Raw genomic sequence first — 20,751 nt, forward strand, 5'->3', positions numbered from 1 at the left:
TTTCCTATTAAAATTGTTTATATAGTTTCTGAAGAGAAACATTTAATTACTTCTTTTCATTGTACTTCATGACAAGCTGATAGGAGTGTTTGTTAAAATAAAAGTACATTCATATTTGAAATGACAAATTTTGCAGAATATTCTTATAAAATGTATTCTGGTTACTGGCAAAGAATCAATAAATTGATCTTATCACAACCAGATTATGAATTTATATATGTTTGTTTATTTATACATTATATCTGTATAGATGCATACATAATTAAAATATATATACATTTAAGGAGAGTTTAAATATATTTATTATATATGTATATTATATTTATATAATAGACTATATTACTCACATCATTGAAAATGTTGCCATAAGAAATCAGTAAATGGATAACTGAGATTCCAAGGGAAGATCATATATTTTTAATAACTAATTGACTAAAAATTTAAATATAAGTTTAATAGATTCATAAAAACATAACAATTATATGGATATATCTATCTTATACAATGCACACAGCTGATTATAATTTAATGAATGATTATTATCAATTCTTACAATTTTGGTTCAAATGAGTAAGTAATCTTGGGTCTATTTTTTATTCCTGCAAGAATCAACAGAAGGGAGAATGCATTTTCAGAGGTGTGCATGCACAAAACCAACACCTAGGATAACTAGAAATAACACTTTTGAAAATATTCATTTCTTTCCACACTGGGGAAAACAATAACTTTGCAGTCAAGTGATTAGCAAAATTCTGATTTCCTTCTCAGGGCAATCTAATAATGGATTTCCTGTAGGTGTTGATATGGAAATAGGGAGAACACACATTTCAATACTTTTCAGATTCACTTTTTATGTAGAAAGTTACTTTTAAGCATATTTTTCATTGCCAGGAAAACATCTTTATTCCTAAGGCTGTAGATTAGAGGGTTGAGTGTGGGTGTGAGGATAGTATAGAATATTGCCAAGAATTTATCCTGACCTGGAGTGTGGTAGCGTTTAGGTCTCATATATGTGAAAATAAATGGTCCATAGTACATTATGACCACAATCATGTGGAAGGAACAGGTAGAAAATGACTTTTTCCATGCCTCTGATGATTTCATTTGGAGGACGGTGAGGAGAACTTGGACATAAGAAGCTGATATCGAGGCGGGGCAAGATGGCAGACTGGTGAGCTGTATGTTTTAGTTACTCCTCCAGGAAAGTAGGTAAAAAGCCAGGAACTGCGTGGACTGGACACCACAGAGCAATCTGTCTTTGGGCATACTTCATACAACACTCATGAAAACGTGGAACTGCTGAGATCAGCGAAATCTGTAAGTTTTTGCGGCCAGGGGACCCGCGCCCCTCCCTGCCAGGCTCAGTCCCGGGGGAGGAGGGGCTGTCAGCTCCAGGAAGGAGAAGGGAGAATTGCAGTGGCTGCTCTTACCGGAAACTCATTCTACTGATTCAAACTCCAACCATAGATAGACTGAGGCCAGACACCAGAGACTCTGAGAGCAGCCAGCCCAGCAGAGAGGAGACAGGCATAGAAAAAAAACAACACGAAAAACTCCAAAATAAAAGCAGAGGATTTTTGGAGTTCTGGTGAACATAGAAAGGGGAAGGGCGGAGATCAGGCCTTGAGGCGCATATGCAAATCCCGAAGCAAGGCTGATCTCTCTGCCCTGGGCACTTTTCCTTAATGGCCCTGGTTGCTTTGTCTATTAGCATTTCAATAACCCATTAGATCTCTGAGGAGGGCCGTTTTTTTTTTTTATTTTTTTATTTTTTTTAAATCCTTTTTGCTTTTTCTAAAACAATTACTCTAAGAAGCTCAATACAGAAAGCTTCAAAGAATTGAAATTTGGGCACGTCAAGTCAAGAGCAGAACTAAGAGAGCTCTGAGACAAAAGGCAATAATCCAGTGGCTGAGAAAATTCACTAAACAACACAACTTCCCAAGAAAAGGGGGGTGTCCGCTCACAGCCACCATCCTGGTGGACAGGAAACACTCCTGCCCATCGCCAGCCCCATAGCCCAGAGCTGCCCCAGACAACCCAGTGTGACGGAAGTGCTTCAAATAACAGGCACACACCACAAAACTGGGCGTGGACATTAGCCTTCCCTGCAACCTCAGCTGAATGTCCCAGAGCTGGGAAGGGGGAGCAGTGTGAATTAACAGAGCCCCATTCAGCCATCATTTGAGCAGACTGGGAGCCTCCCAACACAGCCCAGCAGCCCAGAACTGCCCTGGGGGGACGGCACTCACCTGCGACATAGCACAGTCATCCCTCAACAGAGGACCCGGGGTGCACAGCCTGGAAGAGGGGCCCACTTGCAAGTCTCAGGAGCCATACGCCAATACCAAAGACTTGTGGGTCAGTGGCAGAGACAAACTGTGGCAGGACTGAACTGAAGGATTAGACTATTGCAGTAGCTTTAAAACTCTAGGATCATCAGGGAGATTTGATTGTTAGGGCCACCCCCCCTCCCTGACTGCCCAGAAACACGCCCCACATACAGGGCAGGCAACACCAACTACACACGCAAGCTTGGGACACCAATTGGGCCCCACAAGACTCACTCCCCCACTCACCAAAAAGGCTAAGCAGGGGAGATCTGGCTTGTGGAGAACAGGTGTCTCGTGGACGCCACCTGCTGGTTAGTTAGAGAAAGTGTACTCCACGAAGCTGTAGATCTGATAAATTAGAGATAAGGACTTCAACTGGTCTACAAACCCTAAAAGAACCCTATCAAGGTCAGCAAATGCCACGAGGCCAAAAACAACAGAAAATTATAAAGCATATGAAAAAACCAGACGATATGGATAACCCAAGCCCAAGCACCCAAATCAAAAGACCAGAAGAGACACACCTAGAGCAGCTACTCAAAGAACTAAAGATGAACAATGAGACCCTAGTACGGGATATGAAGGAAATCAAGAAGACCCTAGAAGAGCATAAAGAAGACATTGCAAGACTAAATAAAAAAATGGATGATCTTATGGAAATTAAAGAAACTGTTGACCAAATTAAAAAGATTCTGGACACTCATAGTACAAGACTAGAGGAAGTTGAACAACGAATCAGTGACCTGGAAGATGACAGAATGGAAAAAGAAAACATAAAAGAAAGAATGGGGAAAAAAATTGAAAAACTCGAAATGGACCTCAGGGATATGATAGATAATATGAAACGTCCGAATATAAGACTCATTGGTGTCCCAGAAGGGGAAGAAAAGGGTAAAGGTCTAGGAAGAGTATTCAAAGAAATTGTTGGGGAAAACTTCCCAAATCTTCTAAACAACATAAATACACAAATCATAAATGCTCAGCGAACTCCAAATAGAATAAATCCAAAAAAACCCACTCCGAGACATATACTGATCACACTGTCAAACATAGAAGAGAAGGAGCAAGTTCTGAAAGCAGCAAGAGAAAAGCAATTCACCACATACAAAGGAAACAGCATAAGACTAAGTAGTGACTACTCAGCAGCCACCATGGAGGCGAGAAGGCAGTGGCACGTTATATTTAAAATTCTGAGTGAGAGGAATTTCCAGCCAAGAATACTTTATCCAGCAAAGCTCTCCTTCAAATTTGAGGGAGAGCTTAAATTTTTCACAGACAAAGAAATGCTGAGAGAATTTGCTAACAAGAGACCTGCCCTACTGGAGATACTAAAGGGAGCCCTACAGACAGAGAAACAAAGACAGGACAGAGAGACTTGGAGAAAGGTTCAGTACTAAAGAGATTCGGTATGGGTACAATAAAGGATATTAATAGAGAGAGGGAAAAATATGGCAAACATAATCCAAAGGATAAGATGGCCGATTCAAGAAATGCCTTCACGGTTTTAACGTTGAATGTAAATGGATTAAACTCCCCAATTAAAAGATATAGATTCGCAGAATGGATCAAAAAAAATGAACCATCAATATGTTGCATACAAGAGACTCATCTTAGACACAGGGACACAAAGAAACGGAAAGTGAAAGGATGGAAAAAAATATTTCATGCAAGCTACAGCCAAAAGAAAGCAGGTGTAGCAATATTAATCTCAGATAAAATAGACTTCAAATGCAGGGATGTTTTGAGAGACAAAGAAGGCCACTACATACTAATAAAAGGGGCAATTCAGCAAGAAGAAATAACAATCGTAAATGTCTATGCACCCAATCAAGGTGCCACAAAATACATGAGAGAAACATTGGCAAAACTAAAGGAAGCAATTGATGTTTCCACAATAATTGTGGGAGACTTCAACACATCACTCTCTCCTATAGATAGATCAACCAGACAGAAGACCAATAAGGAAATTGAAAACCTAAACAATCTGATAAATGAATTAGATTTAACAGACATCTACAGGACATTACATCCCAAATCAACAGGATACACATACTTTTCTAGTGCTCACGGAACTTTCTCCAGAATAGATCATATGCTGGGACATAAAACAAGCCTCAATAAATTTAAAAAGATTGAAATTATTCAAAGCACATTCTCTGACCACAATGGAATACAATTAGAAGTCAATAACCATCAGAGACTTAGAAAATTCACAAATACCTGGAGGTTAAACAACACACTCCTAAACAATCAGTGGGTTAAAGAAGAAATAGCAAGAGAAATTGCTAAATATATAGAGACGAATGAAAATGAGAACACAACATACCAAAACCTATGGGATGCAGCAAAAGCAGTGCTAAGGGGGAAATTTATAGCACTAAACGCATATATTAAAAAGGAAGAAAGAGCCAAAATCAAAGAACTAATGGATCAACTGAAGAAGCTAGAAAATGAACAGCAAACCAATCCTAAACCAAGTACAAGAAAAGAAATAACAAGGATTAAAGCAGAAATAAATGACATAGAGAACAAAAAAACAATAGAAAGGATAAATATCACCAAAAGTTGGTTCTTTGAGAAGATCAACAAGATTGACAAGCCCCTAGCTAGACTGACAAAATCAAAAAGAGAGAAGACCCATATAAACAAAATAATGAATGAAAAAGGTGACATAACTGCAGATCCTGAAGAAATTAAAAAAATTATAAGAGGATATTATGAACAACTGTATGGCAACAAACTGGATAATGTAGAAGAAATGGACAATTTCCTGGAAACATATGAACAACCTAGACTGACCAGAGAAGAAATAGAAGACCTCAACCAACCCATCACAAGCAAAGAGATCCAATCAGTCATCAAAAATCTTCCCACAAATAAATGCCCAGGGCCAGATGGCTTCACAGGGGAATTCTACCAAACTTTCCAGAAAGAACTGACACCAATCTTACTCAAACTCTTTCAAAACATTGAAAAAAATGGAACACTACCTAATTCATTTTATGAAGCTAACATCAATCTAATACCAAAACCAGGCAAAGATGCTACAAAAAAGGAAAACTACCGGCCAATCTCCCTAATGAATATAGATGCAAAAATCCTCAACAAAATACTTGCAAATCGAATCCAAAGACACATTAAAAAAATCATACACCATGACCAAGTGGGGTTCATTCCAGGCATGCAAGGATGGTTCAACATAAGAAAAACAATCAATGTATTACAACACATTAAAAACTCGAAAGGGAAAAATCAATTGATCATCTCAATAGATGCTGAAAAAGCATTTGACAAAATCCAACATCCGTTTTTGATAAAAACACTTCAAAAGGTAGGAATTGAAGGAAACTTCCTCAACATGATAAAGAGCATATATGAAAAACCCACAGCCAGCATAGTACTCAATGGTGAGAGACTGAAAGCCTTCCCTCTAAGATCAGGAACAAGACAAGGATGCCCGCTGTCACCACTGTTATTCAACATTGTGCTGGAAGTGCTAGCCAGGGCAATCCGGCAAGACAAAGAAATAAAAGGCATCCAAATTGGAAAAGAAGAAGTAAAACTGTCATTGTTTGCAGATGATATGATCTTATATCTAGAAAACCCTGAGAAATCAACGATACACCTACTAGAGCTAATAAACAAATTTAGCAAAGTAGCGGGATACAAGATTAATGCACATAAGTCAGTAATGTTTCTATATGCTAGAAATGAACAAACTGAAGAGACACTCAAGAAAAAGATACCATTTTCAATAGCAACTAAAAAAATCAAGTACCTAGGAATAAACTTAACCAAAGATGTAAAAGACCTATACAAAGAAAACTACATAACTCTACTAAAAGAAATAGAAGGGGACCTTAAAAGATGGAAAAATATTCCATGTTCATGGATAGGAAGGCTAAATGTCATTAAGATGTCAATTCTACCCAAACTCATCTACAGATTCAATGCAATCCCAATCAAAATTCCAACAACCTACTTTGCAGACTTGGAAAAGCTAGTTATCAAATTTATTTGGAAAGGGAAGATGCCTCGAATTGCTAAAGACACTTTAAAAAAGAAAAACGAAGTGGGAGGACTTACACTCCCTGACTTTGAAGCTTATTATAAAGCCACAGTTGCCAAAACAGCATGGTACTGGCACAAAGATAGACATATAGATCAATGGAATCGAATTGAGAATTCAGAGATAGACCCTCAGATCTATGGCCGACTGATCTTTGATAAGGCCCCCAAAGTCACCGAACTGAGCCATAATGGTCTTTTCAACAAATGGGGCTGGGAGAGTTGGATATCCATATCCAAAAGAATGAAAGAGGACCCCTACCTCACCCCCTACACAAAAATTAACTCAAAATGGACCAAAGATCTCAATATAAAAGAAAGTACCATTAAACTCCTAGAAGATAATGTAGGAAAACATCTTCAAGACCTTGTATTAGGAGGCCACTTCCTAGACTTTACACCCAAAGCACAAGCAACAAAAGAGAAAATAGATAAATGGGAACTCCTCAAGCTTAGAAGTTTCTGCACCTCAAAGGAATTTCTCAAAAAGGTAAAGAGGCAGCCAACTCAATGGGAAAAAATTTTTGGAAACCATGTATCTGACAAAAGACTGATATCTTGCATATACAAAGAAATCCTACAACTCAATGACAATAGTACAGACAGCCCAATTATAAAATGGGCAAAAGATATGAAAAGACAGTTCTCTGAAGAGGAAATACAAATGGCCAAGAAACACATGAAAAAATGTTCAGCTTCACTAGCTATTAGAGAGATGCAAATTAAGACCACAATGAGATACCATCTAACACCGGTTAGAATGGCTGCCATTAAACAAACAGGAAACTACAAATGCTGGAGGGGATGTGGAGAAATTGGAACTCTTATTCATTGTTGGTGGGACTGTATAATGGTTCAGCCACTCTGGAAGTCAGTCTGGCAGTTCCTTAGAAAACTAGAGATAGAGCTACCATTCGATCCAGCGATTGCACTTCTCGGGATATACCCGGAAGATCGGAAAGCAGTGACACGAACAGATATCTGCACGCCAATGTTCATAGCAGCATTATTCACAATTGCCAAGAGATGGAAACAACCCAAATGTCCATCAACAGATGAGTGGACAAATAAAATGTGGTATATACACACGATGGAATACTACGCGGCAGTAAGAAGGAACGATCTGGTGAAACATATGACAACATGGATGAACCTTGAAGACATAATGCTGAGCGAAATAAGCCAGGCACAAAAAGAGAAATATTATATGCTACCACTAATGTGAACTTTGAAAAATGTAAAACAAATGGTTTATAATGTAGAATGTAGGGGAACTAGCAGTAGAGAGCAATTAAGGAAGGGGGAACAATAATCCAAGAAGAACAGATAGGCTATTTAACGTTCTGGGGATGCCCAGAAATGACTATGGTCTGTTAATTTCTGATGGATGTAGTGGGAACAAGTTCACTGAAATGTTGCTATAGTATGTAACTTTCTTGGGGTAAAGTAGGAACATGTTGGAAGTTAAGCAGTTATCTTAGGTTAGTTGTCTTTTTCTTACTCCCTTGCTATGGTCTCTTTGAAATGTTCTTTTATTGTATGTTTGTTTTCTTTTTAACTTTTTTTTTCATACAGTTGATTTGAAAAAAGAAGGGAAAGTTAAAAAAAAAAAAAAAAGAAAAAAGACAAAAAAGGAAAAAAAAAAAAAAAAAAAAAAAAAACGATGTAGTGCCCCCTTGAGGAGCCTGTGGAGAATGCAGGGGTATTCGCCTACCCCACCTCCATGGTTGCTAACATGACCACAGACATAGGGGACTGGTGGTTTGATGGGTTGAGCCCTCTACCATAAGTTTTACCCTTGGGAAGACGGTTGCTGCAAAGGAGAGGCTAGGCCTCCCTGTATTTGTGCCTAAGAGTCTCCTCCTGAATGCCTCTTTGTTGCTCAGATGTGGCCCTCTCTCTCTGGCTAAGCCAACTTGAAAGGTGAAATCACTGCCCTCCCCCCTACGTGGGATCAGACACCCAGGGAAGTGAATCTCCCTGGCAACGTGGAATATGACTCCCGGGGAGGAATGTAGACCCGGCATCGTGGGATGGAGAACATCTTCTTGACCAAAAGGGGGATGTGAAAGGAAATGAAATAAGCTTCAGTGGCAGAGAGATTCCAAAACGAGCCGAGAGATCACTCTGGTGGGCACTCTTACGCACACTTTAGACAACCTTTTTTAGGTTCTAAAGAATTGGGGTAGCTGGTGGTGGATACCTGAAACTATTAAACTACAACCCAGAACCCATGAATCTCGAAGACAGTTGTATAAAAATGTAGCTTATGAGGGGTGACAGTGGGATTGGGAATGCCATAAGGACCAAACTCCACTTTGTCTAGTTTATGGATCGATGTGTAGAAAAGTAGGGGAAGCAAACAAACAGACAAAGGTACCTAGTGTTCTTTTTTACTTCAATTGCTCTTTTTCACTCTAATTATTATTCTTGTTATTTTTGTGTGTGTGCTAATGAAGGTGTCAGGGATTGATTTAGGTGATGAATGTACAACTATGTAATGGTACTGTAAACAATCGAAAGTACAATTTGTTTTGTATGACTGCGTGGTATGTGAATGTATCTCAATAAAATGATGATTAAAAAAAAAAAAAAAAAAAAAAAAAAAAAAAAAAAAAAAAAAAAGAAGCTGATATCATGGAGAAAGTGATCAGCAGGAAGATGATACCACTTACATAAGCTCCTTGTTCATAGTGTGATGTGTCTATGCAGGACAACTTCAACATGGCTGGTATTTCACAGAAAAAGTGATCAATGGCTCTAGAACCACAGAAGGGGAGATGGAGTACATGAGCTGTGTGAACTGTGGAGTTGATGGTCCCAACGAGCCAGGACCCTCCGGCCATGAGAACACTGACATGCTCGTTCATGAGAATTGGATAGCGCAGTGGGTGACAGATGGCTGCATAGCGGTCATAGGACATGGCTGCCAGGAGGAGGCACTCACCACCCAGCAGGGTGAGGGACAGAAATATTTGGAAGCCACAGCCAGCAAATGAGATCGTTTTCCTGCCTGACAGAAAGTCAGCGATCATTTTGGGAACAATGTTGGAAATATGTAAGATGTCCATGAAAGAGAGATGGCTGAGCAGGAAATACATAGGAGTATGGAGACGTATGTCTTTGTGGATAAGTAGGATCAAGACTGTATTTTCTGTTATAGTCATAATATATATAAAAAACGTAAGGTAAAAGAGGACCAGATTTGTTTGGGAAGCAGAGAATAGTCCCAAGATGATGAAATCACTGCTGAAAGTGTGTTTCTCATATCCCATCACAAATCCCCCGCTCTTTACCTAAAATGAAAAAAAGTAAGTAAATAAGAGATGAATAGAAAGGAAGAAATCCCAGGCTTATCACATACAGCTACATAATGCAATGAGAGCTAGAAATGCATGTATCAAAATCAAGTCAAAGGACTGTCAACCAAAAATGACATGGACACATTTTACAAGATAACCACTTGGTTGTTTGAATTGACTAATAGTATTTAGAATATTAAGTGGGATCATGAATCCCTGTAATTTGAAGATATTAATTCTATTTTCTTAACTGGGACCATTTTGTTAAAATACCATCTTCTCAGTGAAGCCTATTGAGGAACAAGCTTAAAATCACAATGCTCTCTTTACTCTGCTCTCTTTACTTTTTTATAAATCACTTTTCACTTTCTATCATATGAAAAAATTATCTTATGGGTCTTTACTTTGTATTGTCTTTCTCACACACCAAAAATTACATTTCATGACCGGATTGCTTTGTTTTGCTCGCTATTCCAACCAAGTCCCTAGAACAGTTTCTGGCAGGTATCAGTTATTCAATAATATTTGTTGAATACCTGAAAGGGCTGTGGAACTTGATATCCCTCTGATTTAGTTTCATTTAGATTAAGACAACAGAAAATTAAACATACTATTTCTAAGACATTCAAAAAATAATAAACAATGAAATTCTTAAGAAATCTTAGAGTAATCTTTGTTGTAAAATTTGAAACATCACTTATATTATAATTTTTAAAATGCAATCTTTATGTAGCCAAATATCAATAATGCATATTTAACTTTATAGTTTACTTGTGACTGTATTTTTGTTTATAGAAATTAAATATTAATCTATTAATTCACTGCATAGGGTATAATATGTACTAGCAATACTGTTTAATTTTATTTATTATTATCATTTCTTACATAATAACTTATTATTTGTGCACCTTCTCTATGTAAGTTTTACCCCTCAATATAAATGCATAGGTATTCACACACATGAATACATACATACCTACATGGATGTACTTCTTTATATATGAATGTTGTAATTTTTGAGAACAACAATCCAGGTTTCTGGTTTTCAATAAATGGTAAAGTCATCAAAAACCAATAAAAAATGAACAAATTTTTTTGCTATGTCATTAATATATAATTTTTTTCTTTTTAATTCAATTTTATTGAGATATATTCACATACCATACAACCATCCAAAGTGTACAATCAACTGCTCACAGCACTACCACACAGCTGCACACACATCACCCCAATCCACCCTCCTAACATTTTCCTTGCACCAGAGAAAGCAAAAACAAGAACAAAAAACAAAAGTACAAAATAACACCCAAATCATCCCCCTCCCACACCACTCCTCATTTAGTTTTTGTTCCCATTCCTCTACTCATCCATCAATACACTGGACAAAGGGAGTGTGGTCCAAAAGGCCTTCACAATCACAAACCCCCACCCTCCACCACCCCCGACCCCCTCAAACCACACCACTACACAATCATCTCCAAGGGTCAAGGCCACTGGGCTGCAGTTCCACAGCCTCAGGCATCTGTCTCTGACCTCTCCAATGCACCGAAACCCAAAAAGGGTTATCTAAATAGTGCATAAACATGCCTACCAGAGTGACCTCTATAATTTTATCCCATCTCCATCATCCCACTTTTACCACATTCTCTCAAATTCCATGATGAACTTGAAGTTTCTACAGTCCCATTTTAGAACTCTTTATTTACCCAGTCTATCAGAAATTTGTAACACATTCCAAAGATGTGGGAATGATAGATCAAATTACATCTGCTATGACATTTAAGAGGTTTTGAATTTTGATGGAAATCTATAGTTGAATCCAAGGAGGACTATCCTACTAGTGAGCTTCCTAATTCTTAATGAAAAATGAAGAAAGCATGTGTCACATTTTAAGCACCCTCCTCCATATGACTCTTTTTTGGGAGTGAAGTCTTTTTATCTCCTATCAAAAGCTTTCTTTGTTTATTCTAAATATTGGAGAAGAGTTGTAATACGCAGTTTATACTCATCTACCTTTTATAAATTTGGAAGCTAATCAGAGTGTTACCCTAAATATTAATATAAGTCTCAGGTTTTTAGGAAAATCTTTCTGCATATTTTAAGAGCCTGTTTATATATGGCTGTGTGTGTGGGGGGGGTGTAAAATATTTATAATTTGGAAAAAGCACTTAGAGAGTTCAGTCATTCAGTCCCAAATTAAGCAATGTACATTATTCTTCCATTAAACTTTTGGTTTGAGGTTGGACACTTGTTTTCAGGACAACATAGAATGTGATTATGGAGAAAGGAATATAAAATAACATTAACATGGATCATGTAGCTCATTTAAAACTAAGAAAAAAAAAGAATAGACCATAATTATAAGTTAGAGATGTAACATACTTTCTTCAAATAATAACCTCTTCTGATTAAAGTTATGCTTGTGTCAGGTGGCTCACCAAATCAAAAAATTCTTCATTCTATATAAAGTATTTGGCTACTTAAACTAATTTAGCCATGGAATTCAACAAGAATTTTGAAGAGAATTTGAAGTTTGCGATTTTGTCAATGTCACTACTGAGGACAATGTGTTCATTCAAACTATTGTTTATTGGTTACTGTCAAAATTGGGGAATTGAATTCTTCTGTGTTTTGAAATCATTTTCTAGATATAGACACTGTTGTGCCCTAATCTGTCTCTGATCAGGAATTGAAATCCTTCCATATATCTACTCATTGATTCCACTAAATGAAGAAGTTCTTATTTTGTGTTTCTAAAGATTTTCCAATGTTCTACTTCTAAATTAATTTTGACACAAATATATTCAAGATGTACCCTTTATTTTCATTTCTTTATTAACTTTGACATTGTTGAGATAGAACATACAGAATATCTCCTTAAATTTGTATTTAATTGGAGGCCCTTTATTCTCTAAATTGGAATTATCACATATTCTTTTGACAATTGATATCAATTTACTTTTATATTATGTCTTCACATTAAAGTTTTGACCATAAAACAAACAAAAGACCATAAAAGGCCAAATCAAGTCTGTCTGAAGAAATATTTAATCTGAAAATATAAATATCCAAGAGAAATTAAGTTAAATTTGCAAACTTATTTTATACCACATTTGAAAATACTTTTCTTTTGGAACTTTTCTATAATCCATAAGCTCTGTCATAAAAACTTCAGTGCCACACCTGCTGGCTTGTTGACCAACTGGCTGTTACCTTCTTGAGGTAATTCACACCACTGCAATGAAATTCCATGGGAGAGGCATTAGCCCAATACTAAATTGCCCTATATATGAAAGTAATAAAATCTTTATTTTATTCAAGCTTTTGATATGGGATATTGTTTAAATAAATATATAATAGAATAGATGTTAGCTTAGAATAGAGCATGTGGTTGGTTTCAATAATTATATTCCAAAAATAGAATTATAAGCAAGATATCTCCTATAGCTTTAAAAAGAGACAAACAGGATAATTTAATGCACATACAGACCTGGAAACATGTTTCATTCTCTCTGAGTCTCATCTCTGTGCAAAGCACCCATCTGACATAAAATTATATCTGAGATGAATATATATAAAACAGGGAAGATTATAGTACTGGTCTTATGGGGTTGTTTTAAAGATTAAATGAGAGACATTATAACCATATTTAGGTGTGAAAATCATTGGCATTTACTTTACTTTACTTTAATTTAATTTACAATTAGGCACATGTATGCTGCTACAATTGACTATAAATTTCAGTACTGAAAAACACTAAATAACACATCTGTAATACACTCTCTTACATGCATGTACACATACACAAACAAACATAGACCACAGTCTGGAAAATATTCAGTAGTAAATAATAAAACTTATTGTTTATATTATCACTGATTTATATCTCTATTTTACTGTAAAATGATAATTTTTATTATTACATATTAGTTACACTATTATATACCAGAGGGATATAGTTACACTATTATATACCAGAGGGAGAGAGAATGATGGAAGCAGGGAGAGAGACAGAGGAGACAGAGAAAGAGAGAGGGAGAAAGAGAGAGAGAGAGAGAGAGAGAGAGAGAGAGAGAGAGAGAATGAAGAGAGAAATATTCAGGATATAATAGAATATGACAATAAGGTAAAGTTCACTTCAATGAGATGAATCAAAAATAAGTGGTTCACTCATTTACTGGTAAATTTTTCCATGAAGCTGCCTTAGGGAGAAAGGAACTGAGCACACTGAAAGAAAATGATGGGGATGGCTTTCTCACACATACACACATATGGGTGCATGAAAGAGAACAAAGTATGACAGGTGTGAAGGTGAAAGAACAAAGCCTGTGATGTGTCATTCTCCTTATTTTGAAATCAAGAGGCTTAGCTGCTGATATTTTAATTAACCATCTTTTGCCATTCTGGCTTTTAATGTCACTGCATCGTGCCCCACAGTAGTATTACATGGTGACCACACATCTGCCCTCTGATGCCATCACCCCAGTTAAGAGGAGTCCTGCACTAAGTGTCTCATGGTGACATCAAATTCATCATTTCCAACACTGAACTACCCAAGTGAGTCTACAATCTCAGTGAATAGTAAAACCACATATAACTGCTCATGCCAGATATCAATGAATCCTCCTTGACTTCTTTATATTTCTGTCTCCTTCCAGGTACAAATCATCATCTATCTAGTCTGTCTACATAAATGCATCTCATGAGTTAGTCACTCTGTTCTACTATGGATCACATGTGGCCTTGGTGGCTCTAATGCATCCATTCTCCCCTTCTCTCTCAATTGAACAGAACCTGAGTAGAACTAGCTGCCACCCACGTGAAGCTGCACAGTTTTCTTTGTGGCTGAGGACTATGGCTAATTTACTAAATTCTGATATTGATATCAGAACAGTGGTGGACATTGGGAGCATGCATTCTTGCATTCTTGTTGCTTCCTTCATCCTGCTACTTAGCATATGGGCAGGGTATTGTGGCCCTGCAGTTGTCTAGGAAGAGTTACAAGGGGACCATAAGGTACAGGAGCAGAAAATTATCAGCAATCAGGCAATTCGCTATTGTCCAAGAGTCCCAGAGCAGGCCAGTCTGCCAAAATCCAGACTTCTTTCCTATGACTAAGTTAAAAAATGGGCTTCCTTAGTGGTTAAGCTCCCAGTTAGTAGTATTGTACTCATAGCAGAACCTAAGTCTCTCATATAATGCACACATACTGACTAACTGCTAATGACATATTTTTTTTAAAATGTCATTTCTTTGGTGGAGGAAATTAAAGGCAAGGACTCAGAGGATTTCAGGAATCTGGGTGAGGAAATCTCCTATGAGTTAATTAACGAAATACTCATAAATTTGATGCCTGCTCTACCATACAAGGGAAACTATTTGGCAATTGAGACTGTCATGTTAGATACAAGACTTAAAAAGTTCAAAATATGAGGAATGGTTTTGCCATTTTCAACAAAGTCAGGTAAGAGACAGATGAAGTCAAGCTAGAGTTAACAGAGAAGTTGAAATACAGATTTTTAATAAAATATTTGCTTGAAGCATAAAATAAAAATTATCTGAGACATGTAATAATTATTTTGCAGGGCTGAAAACCATTAACTGCTTATGTTCCTCAAAAAAGATCAGATAAATAGTAAATATGGAGTGTCAGACTTACAAAGAGAGGAATCCCTGGCTCAAAAATTATCAAGGGCCGTCTCTTCGGAATTTTCTTAAGACAACATGACTTTTCACAAAGAAGCAACCTAAACATCTTCTTTTTACAAAGAATTCATTTAAATATCTTCTGACCCAAAGCAATTGCTGCAAATTTCCTCTCCAGAGCCATCTTTCATAATAGTGGGAAGAGACAGATAAATACAGTGCTGACAATTAGATTAAAAACTCTACATTTCCAGGGTTTTAGTTTAGTTTTGTTTCATTTATTTGTTTGTTTGCTTATTTTGGCTGAAGTCATTTGCTAATGGAAGCAGCTAGAAGTGAAAGACAAGTGAACTAAATTTTTGAAGGAGGAGTATTGTCAAAGGAAACTTAAACCTGGTCAGCATCATTATGAGAATTTTAGTACTTTAAGTAATTCCCTTGACTCTGAATCTGTATCAGCAAGCATTAGGCTGCACATTCAGTGTATCACTGAAAAATTTCCAATTCCTGCCACAAATCAGGCAGGTCAGCAGGATTATGGACAGCAAAAGAATATGCACAAAGGCAAATGGTAAGAGCAAAAGGGCATAGTGGACAAAGAGAATCCCATCAGAAAGAAAAACAAAGGATTTACATGTCCTATGACACAGTTTCACCTGCAGCAGATAAAATCCTTGCCATCATGTCTCAATGAAAGGACTTTGAATATTTGTTAATTTAATATACAAATATACAACTGTATGCATAATAATCTAGTTAACTACTATCTTATTTGGGCCATTTAGATTACTTGTCAGATTTTATCAGACAAATTAGTTTAAACATGGAACTAATTTTCCTGCAATCAGATATATTTTCTAAAGCAGAAGTAAAATTAAGTATCAGTGTTCAATACTGTAGCAAATTCTGACTTATTTTCATATCCCTTCTCCATCCCCGCTGACCAGTTTGCAAAGCAGCTCCATCCCTGACTAGGTTGCAAAAATTTTCATTTCTCTTTTCTCTTATCTCTAAATTCCTCACCTACACACCTCATATATAAGTTCTTGTTTTTAACAGCACCAGCTTGACCATCCTTATTTGGCTTTAACCATCAAGATATGAACAATTAAAAAGAAAGTTAACCTGGGAGAAAACTTGGCCTAATTATAATAGCAAAAATCACACTCACTGAACTGTAATGCAGATGCCCTGTTTTCCTGATGCTAAGTTTTGAAACTGCACCCTGTAACTGGACAATACAAGACAACTAGAGACTGGCCCTTTTTGTATCCCTTTACCTTGTTTTGCAACCTGAAGTCAGGTGCCCTTGCATGTAGCACCCTAAGGTCAGATGATGTTACATGTAGTACCTTATTGATTAATATGAATCAGCTCAGAACTAAACACCCCAAATTCCTAATCTTGCCAAACAAAGCCAGTTCTTATCAAAGTTAGCCAGCTTGACCACATGGTAGCCTAAGAATATAATCACTCTGCACATACTCTGTAATTAGACCATCTTGGACCTTCTCATCTCCAACTGCCTTGCTTATTAACCTAAGCCTGCCAGCATTTGTTTGAATGCTAAAAACACAGAATGTCTCTCCAGTTATGGGAGATAGGTTTGAGGGCTGCCCTCCTGTCTTCATGAGGGTAGCCTTTGCTAAAGAAACTTTTTCTCTTCTCAAAGTTCTCGTTTATACTGATTGATTCTGTGTACATCAGACAAGGGCTCACTTTTAGCCATGACAATATTAAGTTTATATTTTTTTATCCATTTTCAGATAAATTTTCATTTCACAAATCTTATTGCCAACAATGTAACCTATTAAAAGGCATATATTTATGTTTCAGTTTTTGATTCACTTTAATCTATTGTATATATAAAATTATGCCAGAATTGTATCAATTTTTCTTACAAGAAAATATTGTACAGAGATATCAATAAGTAACAATTAATCACATTCAAAATGTTACTGTGGGAAGAAAAAGGCAGAAGATTGATCTGTGATAATTGTTTGCTATCCATAATATTCCTTTAAGTTTATAAATTGGGGGGTCATAATTCTAGTGTAATTTCTTCAAGATGCCTAGCATTCACTTTTATAAGATAGAAACTCAAAACATTATACTATTTCAATGTTATAACTATTAATTCCCTGCTTCTAATTTCTCCCCATATAAATACATTTTTCCTTATTCCAGATTATTTTTCTGGATCACATTTCTTTGTATGCAAACTTTGTGTTGAGTTGCACTTCCCAGATATATAAACAAATTCTATAAAATCTCCCTACCTTTAGTTCTCATGTTCCAGTGAGACTGAACTATTTACATTTACACAAATTTGTAGCTTTTGCACCTTTGCCTTAACTCCACATCTTTTTACCCCACCTTGTCTAAAGGCTAAAAAGTCTCCCATTTTCCAATATTTTCCTGCAAGATCCTCCCTCCATGCAGCCTTTCTTGCTCTCTTTAGAGCAAAGGACTCTGTCTCTCTCTCAGATCCTGACACCTCAGTCTGGGCATCATGCTCAATTTCCATTTTAGTTGCTCATGTTTCAGTGTACTGTCCACTCCCAGTAAAGGTTTTCACTGTAGGGTGTACCCTAGTCCAGCCTTAACATGACCTATACATCCCTATGTGACCTGGCCCCTGCTTTCTTCTGAAACCCTCATCTCACCACAATTCTTTGGGCCAGTTACACTCTGCTGAGGGGTTAATTAACATGCTTGCCATTTCCTTTCACATGTAGCCCAGTAGGATCACTGTCACCTCAGAGGACTCACTGGAACCTCAGAAGCTTCAAACAACACTGGGTCTTACATGTGCCTTGGTCTTTTGTCCTGCAATTCATCTGCATCAAATTGACTTCCCTAAAAGGACTGGGGACTATTAGATGATGCCACATCAAGTATTTGCTTCAAATTTAGTTGGGGGTTGCAGGGAGAAGGGTCAGATATGGCCAGAAGCTTCAAGGAATAGGAGGGAAGATAATACCTACCTTGAGTTTCTGTCCGATATGGCATGTGGCGGGGAAAAGCACCACATGCCATAGGGCAGCAGGGGATGCCTTTCCCCAGGGAATAGCCACAGAGGAAGTGAAGGGAATGCATGAAAGCAATTTGCTTGAAAAGTGATGGGGAGGGGACACTGATGAAATGCCAGACATTCTTAGGGTACCCTAGAAGCTTCTGGGATTCACAGGGAGAAGGGAGATGGAGTATGCTTCAGCCAGTGTTTGTTGAATTGTATTATTAAGAATAAGAATATGCATTTGTTGAAAATAAAAATGCCTTCTCTGCCTCTTCCCCATTATCCTCTCACTTTTAAGCCTATCTTATCTCTACTCATCAGAGCTTGGAAATACATTGTTAAGGGATCTGTATAAGGGCAGCCCTATACACTGGCAGAAGTTCTATCTGGGCAGAGCACTTGCATGGTTTTGTTTGTAGCTGTAAGGCCAGTGTTGAGATGGTCACCAAGAGTTTGTGGAATCAAAGAATGAATGTACTTATTCCACTGACTGCCTATTACAGAGAGACAAGTAAAAGAGGTGTGACCTTATCAAGTGATTCTTCTTCAATTATTTTTTGATACATTGACAAGTCAATATAAATGATCACCAAATAAATTCAATATTCAGGTTTATTTATAAAAATATATTCACCTAATACAACTGTTTCATCCATAATTATTATGAGATAAACATTATTGTTCATTTTAAATGTCATGAAAGATTTCAAGCATCTTGCTTTTATAATCTCATTTGATCATCAAATAATATAGGGCCCAGAGAGATTAAGTGATATGCCAAAGGCATTCCACCTTAAACATGGCCACAAATCCAGAGGTGCAGGTGTCAGAAGCCACATTTTAAAACAATACATGTTTTTCTCATGAACTTCCTTCTATCTCACTCAACCCTAACCCTAACCCTATCCATAAACCTATCCATATCCCTATTCCTAAATATAACCCTAAGCTGAAACCTAACCCTAATGCCACCCCTAAACCTAACCCTAACACTAACCCTAATCCTAACCCTAACCCTAACCCTATCCATAAACCTATCCATATCCCTATCCCTAAATATAACCCTAAGCTGAAACCTAACCCTAATGCTACCCCTAAACCTAACCCTAACACTAACTCTAATCCTATTCCTATCCATAAACCTACCCATATCCCTATCCCTAACCATAACCCTAACCCTAAATGAAAACCTAACCCTAATCCTACCCCTAATCCTATCATTATCCTTAACCTAACCCTAACACTAACCCTAACCCTACCAAACCCTAACCACAACCCTAACCCTAATCCTAACATTATCCTTAACCTAACCTGATCGCTATCCATAACCCTACCCTATACCTATCAAATCCCTAATCCTGTTCCTAACCCTCTTCCTAAACCTATTCCTAACCCTAACACTATTCCTAACCATAAACCTAACCCTATACGTAACCCTAACCCAACCCTAACAGTAACCCTCAAACTGGGAACAGAATGGGAGAAGCTGCTTTCGGAGAGGCTTTAGCCTGGGAAGCCTGTGAGGTTGGGGGTAGGGATCTGGCTGGACCACATGGGTGGGGGCTTGGGATGCTCTTTCCTTGGAGGAACTCTGTGCACATGTGAAGCTGTTCCAGGGAAGGGCCCATTAATCCTAATCCTTACCATAAACCAATCCCTAGACCTAACATTTTCCCAAGGATCTGGCTGGACGACGTAGGGTGAGGGGTGGGTGTGCTCTTTCCATGGAGGGGGGCCTGATGTGGGAATATGTAGCTTGGAGGGGGAAGAGCACATTTCCCCTAACCTTAACCCTAAACCTAAAGCTAACTATAAGCATAAAAATAACTTAACTCTATCCATATTCCTATCACATCCCTAACCCTTTACCCTAACCCTAACCCTATCACATACCTAACCCTAATCCTAATCCTAACCCTAAACCTAACCTGATCCCTAACCATTACCCTGGAACCAGCACAGGAAGCAATGCTTATGAAGAGGCTTCTGTCTGGGCAGCATGTGGGGTTTGGTTCAGGGATCTGGCTGGACCATGAGGGGTGGGGTGTGGATGTGTTCTTCCCAGGAGGCCTGCTGTGGGCATGTGAAGCTGGGCTGTGGAAAGCATGATTAAAGTAACCCTAAACCTACCCATAACCATAACTCTAACTCTAAGCCTAACCCTAACCCTATCCCTAACCATAAACCTAACCATAAACCACAAAAACCTAATCTATCCCTGTATATACCTATAACAAAACCTAAATGTAACACAAAACCTATCTTTATCCCTATATCTATCCCTATCCCTATCCCTAACCCCAATTTTAAACTTAACCCAAACCCTAACCCTAGAACTAATCCTAAGCTTATGCTTATCCATAACCCTAACCCTAACCCTAAA

General features: G+C 37.5%; 1 protein-coding gene across 1 annotated transcript; it reads right to left on the minus strand.

The window, feature by feature from the left end:
- Positions 1–843: 843 nt before the first annotated feature.
- On the minus strand, positions 844–9,676 carry LOC119524675 (olfactory receptor 2AJ1-like). The gene is made up of 2 exons (XM_037823363.1): positions 9,039–9,676; positions 844–1,147 (listed from the first exon to the last, which is right to left on the minus strand). Exons 1-2 carry the CDS (start codon positions 9,674–9,676, stop codon positions 844–846), a joined length of 942 nt encoding a protein of 313 aa, XP_037679291.1.
- Positions 9,677–20,751: the final 11,075 nt, after the last annotated feature.

This window comes from Choloepus didactylus (genome assembly GCF_015220235.1).
Source record: "Choloepus didactylus isolate mChoDid1 chromosome 11 unlocalized genomic scaffold, mChoDid1.pri SUPER_11_unloc3, whole genome shotgun sequence".
Lineage (NCBI taxonomy): Eukaryota > Metazoa > Chordata > Mammalia > Pilosa > Megalonychidae > Choloepus > Choloepus didactylus.